Source organism: Papilio polytes, unplaced genomic scaffold (assembly GCF_000836215.1).
Source record: "Papilio polytes unplaced genomic scaffold, Ppol_1.0 DF824492.1, whole genome shotgun sequence".
NCBI lineage: Eukaryota > Metazoa > Arthropoda > Insecta > Lepidoptera > Papilionidae > Papilio > Papilio polytes.
In genome coordinates this window covers 277,611-283,572 of record NW_013524712.1, presented here as the reverse complement: position 1 = coordinate 283,572, position 5,962 = coordinate 277,611, and the positions used below count along the sequence as shown (strand labels likewise).

The following is a 5,962-nucleotide window of genomic DNA, read 5'->3' as shown; positions in this document are numbered from 1 at the left end:
ATAAAACTAATAGAAAAGGCGCGTTCTTCTTGAACATTTTGGGTTGGTTCGGGTTTAAAATTTTAAAATTCAAGAAGCGTTATTTACATTATATCTATAAGCGCTCACAATCTATTTTGATATATTTATAAAATATGTTTTATTATAGCGATGTTTTCACAACAAATAAATAATAAAAATAAAACAAATTAGCTGCAAATCTTAAACTAATTTATTAATAAGCGTCAGGTTTAAATAAAATATCCCTATTGGTTATAGTTTGTCTAAATAAGCTAGATTAGTTTGATAAATGACGCATGAAGTATCGAATTTAATTTGTATGAAGGCTGACGTACTTAATAGACAGGTATCGTAGTGACGAAATAATTATCGAACTCAACTAAAATTATTATTTTCTTATTAACTAATTTAGAGGACAATTCTAGTATTGATTATAGTGTAGAGAATTTAGCGATGACAGAAATAATAGCGAAATCCAATTCGATTACGTACGGCTGTAGTAGTAATAAACATTTATTTACTCTCATTATTTGTTATGGTCATTATTAATTTGAGAAAACACTGTTTTTTTAATTCATAAGTTATAACTATAAATCTATCGATTCCAACTTCTATCAGAATAAAAATCGAAAATCGATAAGATTCATGACTGATTTTACACAACCCATCCCTACTAAATTTCAAATGAATTGTCAAAGTAAATTATTTAGACAAACTATAATAAAATGAACTGTCAATCAAAGTGACTAGTGTTGTAAACCGGAAATATATTACCGATTTTATCGATAGAAATTGTTCCATCTTAATCTCTATAGAATTATTACAAAGTGAAAAACGATTATTGTAAAACATTTTATAAAACCGACAAATCTTAATCGGTAAGGACGAGATTCCATAGAGTAAAGAAGGCCAGATTGACCATTGTATAGATGTTATATCTGGTTATTCTTTGACCGGAGAACATTGGTGTGAGTTCTCCCGCGTGTGCTGTTTGTTCACCTCCCAATGTATGGAATTGGAAAATATCACTCACCTAGAATATAATTTATTTATTAAAATAAACAGGACAAATATACAATACAATAAGTAATATGCAGATAATTTGAATTATAAACCGTCACCCCGCTCTGTCCCCACGTAAACAGATGAGAAAAAGTTTCATCCGTCCCACCTTTTAATCCCACTATCAATAAGGTGACAGGAACCGTTATGAAATAAATCTCAACAATCTGTGCGTCAAAAGGTAGGACGGATAAAACTTTTTATTCCCATCTATCTACGTGGGGACAGAACAGGGTGACGGTTAATACTAATCCGATAATTTGTCCTAATTATAAGTTTACACATCCCTATGACTGTCAATGTCAATTACAAGTATAGATTTACAAGGATCTTATCGCACTTTTTGGTATTCACAAGTTTTAAAGTTACCATTAAGTAAAGAACCACCAACTTTCAAGAAGATTTAGAGTTACCAGTAAATAAATAATTCCCAACTTTCAACAAGTTTGCAAGTTTTAGAGTTACAGTGAGCAAAGAATCACCAACTTTCAACAAGTTTGCAAGTTTTAGAGTTACCAGTAAGTAAAGTATCCCCAACTTTGTCTGTAAATTATTTTTTATGGATTAAACTTTTTTTTTTACCTCTGAACGTGATATTACCTCGTTCCATCCATATCTATTTTTGGCCTGCACGATGGCCTCGTAGACGGCGGCGGGCTGCAGGCCGCGCAGCTCGTGCGCCACGCGGTGCGCCAGCGCGCCGGCGGGCGGCGGCGGCGGCGGCGCGAGCACCACGTCGTGCCACCGCCCCGGCTGCTGGTACGACTCGTTGAACTGCGGACGTTTCACCAGCTTACGGCACTGTGGGAGCCCTAAGTGACTAGGACAGTGTAGGGCTCGCCACAAAACCACACAGACGTGAAGTGGAAGCAATTCCGTGTACAGTCTGATGAGTGTGCCGGAGGTCACATTGAAATCCCTTTCCTTTTGCACTCTTTTCTTAAGAGGAAAGGATGGGAAGGAAAAGTGGATTAAACTTTGGAGACGCATAAGAGAAATGTCCCCTTTATTTACGTCTTCCCCTCTGTCAATAAAGGGTAGGCAGGGCTGCGATTGCACATGTTTATGTGCAGCGGTCGCTTTCCATGTCTTTCCACCTTATGTTATAAAAAATAATATAGCTTTTGCCCGCGACTTCGTCCGCGAGAAATTTGAAAGTTCAAAACTTACATTCATTTTATATTATTAGTATATATATAGAATGTCAGTGTTATACGAACCGCTAGTTGCCTGTAGAGCAGCCGCAGCTCGTCCAGCGGCGGGTAGCTGTCGACGGTGAAGGCGAGCGTGTAGGCGGCGCGGCGCGCGACGGGCGGCGAGGTGAAGCGCGCGGGCCCGGGCCGCCCCGACACCTCCACGTGCTGGCGCGCGCGCCCCAGGCTGTTGTCGGCCACGCAACTGCCCGGACATTGCGACATATAATACGGGCAAAAGCGAATATCCAGCCGTGTTCCGTTTACCTAACTAGTGAGGTAACAAGATTTTATGTTCCGTTTACCTAACTAGTAAGGTAACAAGATTTTTTGTTCCGTTTACCTAACTAGTGAGATAACAAGATTTTTTGTTCCGTTTACCTAACTAGTGAGGTAACAAGATTTTTTGTTCCGTTTACCTAACTAGTAAGGTAACAAGATTTTTTTATTCCGCTTTTTTTTTGCTAAGGTACACTTTGCTAATTTCATGCCCTAAATTCTATGTTAAAATGATCAGCTATCGCTTTCAAGACCCAATACATAGCGATTTTTACGTTTTAAGTCCCGGAATTAATTTGAAAAAGTAATATTTTACTTAATAATAGTAATAAATGGACCGGAAAATATCGAAAAGTATTCGCACCCTACCGATTACGAAAACGGAAAAAAATCTTGATACCCAACTGGTTAGGTATCTTTAGTTAGGTAAACGGTAGCCGGCCAATATGGCCAATAGTTGGAATAAACACTGGAACTGGCGCAATGGAGATTTCAAGATGAACATACGGATAGGGGCAATAGCAAATATCCAGATGCACTTGGCCAATTTGGCCAACTTGGCTCTATAAGTGTATACATACATATATACAACTGGACTGTGATTCAACTGTTAGAATAATATAGAATTAAAGATAACCATAGCAATATGGACAAACGAAGTGAATCTAACGCCAAGTTCACTTGGCCAATTTGGCCAACAGTTGGCTCTATAACTGAAATTTCAAACTGGTAGAATAATAGAGATTTGAATTAGGGGCAAATAATGATCGCATAATGCCGCGTTCTTGGAAAACAGTTGGTTCTATTACTGGCATGTCAAAAAAACTGGACTGTCAATCGACTGGCAACTGGTAGAATAAAGACCAACATAGAAGTAGGGGGCAAGATTCAAAAAAATATATAGAGGAAGCATAATTGACTTTACTTGAAACATTTTTCATATCTATCTTACAACGCCATCTATTGGTTAGATCGACAAAACATGTCAACATAAATGTTGTTAGCTTTGTGACAAAAGATGGAGCTTTACAACACAAAGTTTGTCTAAATAAGATATATTAGTTTGATAAATAACGCATATGAATTATCAAATTCAATTTGTATGAAGGTAAATGCTGTACTTAATAGACAGGTATCGTAGTGACGAAACACGCAGCGCACAATTTGGAACTATCGATATTCGGTTTAAATAATTATCTAATTCAACTAAAATTATTATTTTCTTATTAACTAATTTAGAGGACAATTCTAGTATTGATTATAGTGTAGAGAATTTAACGATGGCAGAAATAATAGCGAAATCCAATTCGATTACGTACAGCTGTAGTAGTAATAAACATTTATTTACTCTCATTATGTGTAATGGTCAGTATTAATTTGAGAAAACAGTGTTTTTTTATTCATAAGTTATAACAATCAATCTATCGATTCCAACTTCATTTCATGACTGAATTTACACAACCCATCCCTACTAAATTTGAAATGAATTGTCAAAATAATCTAAATTATTTAGACACACTATAGTCTCGTCTATTCTTTGACCATTTTGCCAAAGAATATTTTCTCGAAGCGCTTCTAATTTTGACACTCTTATAACTTCGTTACGTATAAAGATAGAAGGTTGGGAGTTTTTTGTCCCTATTTTAGAAATCTCAGAAGATTTGTAGTTTTGATACTGTTACAAAATAATAGAAACTGAAGTAGTAGTGGGGGGTAGTTTCATAAAAGTCATTGCAAGGATTGAGGCGCCCTTAGTCGTTTAGTCGATGTCCCTTAGTCAGTCGCTTCAGTCGCTCAGTCCGCTCAGTCGCTCAGTCGTTCAGTCGCTCAGTCGCTCAGTAACTCAGTAACTCAGTACATTTCTAGTCGTCGCCACGGAACGTTCGATATCTTTTACGTAGTTGCCTTAGTGTTTCGTTTTATAATAATTCACTTGTATTGCTCATATTACCGCTCGACTGTCATATTTTGTTAAAAAGTCATTCGTATCGAAATTTATAACAATACGTAGATTTTGTAGTTTTCTACTTACCTGTAATTACCGAAGTCTTCAGGCTGTACATTAGCTATCAGTAACGTATGATTGTTTCCTCGCGCGGACATAGTAACGCGCTCGGAAGCGCTCAGAGGGAAAGAATTCTGATACCAGGACACCTGGAATATTGTCACAGGATTATTTTTTACTAGCTGTTGCTCGTGACTTCGTCCATATGATTTAAAAATATAGTCTGTTACTCAGGGATAATGTAGCTTTTCAATGGTGAAAGAATTTTTGAAATTGCCCCAGTAGTTTTTGAGTTATTTCAATACATAGTAAAATATAAAAATCCAAATCATAATATTATTTTTTTTAATTACCAGAAAATGCGTATTGTTACTAATATTATAAATGCGAATGTTTGGATGGATGTTTGTTAGAGTTTGTAGCCTAAACTGCTGAACCAATTTCGATGAAATTTTTTATAGATGTAGAGGACAGTCTGGAAGCACACATAGGCTACTCAATTTTATATTGCACGCAGACGGAGACGCGGGCGACAACTAGTATTTTTATAAATGAGAAAGTTTAGAAGGTTTGTTAGAGTTTGTTGTCTAAATAGTCCCACTACTAGCTGATAGAGGCTCGAATAGCTTAAAAATTACGTCATTGTGAAACATAACAAAGTATGTTTACGGTTTATTATATTAGTCCGCAGGAAATTATGAAAATTTTATTTTATTGTTTACATTTGTCAAATTATTAATAGCAAATGTCAAAATGACATGACATGACAAACCTTGCTTCCTTGATGTTGGCAGCAACTTATGGTGTCTTTCACACATTAGGGTTTTTATCCAAAATATTTACCCCCTAAGTTTAATATCGTGAAAATATAAAGCCTAAAGCGTGACGTAAGTGTAGGGCTTTTTATTGAAAACAGAATTATTCAAAAAAATGCTGTAATTGCTGACATCTTAGGCAACAAAGAAGTGTGTGTTTACGCTTTATTATAATAGTATGGATATTACCTCAGCGGGCGGGTCAGCCAGCACGGTACAAAGTAGTTCAGCTCTGAAGCCTTCTCCAGTATGCACCCAGGACCTTTCAACGGTAATCTCTGGAGGGTCTGTAAATAAATTATTCAAATAATTAATAAACAGATTTTATAATATAAGTTGGCAAACGAGCAAGCGGTCTGAATCCACCGAAATGGAAAGCGACCGCTGCATAAACATCCGCAATTACAGCGCTGCCTACCCTTCATTGACAGATGCACATAAAGAGGACATTTCCCCTTTCTATGCGTCTCCACTGTCAACTATTTTATTCCTCGTGGGCGAAATCTAGAATCAAAGCGAGACTGAACAGTTGTGCAATAGACTAACGTGTTCGTTCTTAGAATATATGTAAAAGTGTTGACAAGCACCTGGGGGAGGTTTTAATCTTA

The 5,962-nt window shown here is 36.6% G+C and overlaps 1 protein-coding gene across 3 annotated transcripts in view; it reads right to left on the bottom strand.

The window, feature by feature from the left end:
* Nucleotides 1–672: 672 nt before the first annotated feature.
* Nucleotides 673–5,962, bottom strand: part of LOC106106960 (lachesin-like) — a 96,574-nt gene continuing 91,284 nt past the window's right edge. For all 3 annotated transcript variants that reach the window (XM_013287658.1, XM_013287811.1, XM_013287736.1), the window contains 5 exons: nt 5,544–5,641; nt 4,567–4,688; nt 2,283–2,460; nt 1,663–1,836; nt 673–1,033 (listed from right to left, as the gene is read on the bottom strand). In XM_013287658.1, the coding sequence (XP_013143112.1) occupies nt 872–1,033; nt 1,663–1,836; nt 2,283–2,460; nt 4,567–4,688; nt 5,544–5,641 (734 nt within the window). In that variant the 3' untranslated portion in view covers nt 673–871. The remainder of the gene's footprint in view (nt 1,034–1,662; nt 1,837–2,282; nt 2,461–4,566; nt 4,689–5,543; nt 5,642–5,962) is intronic.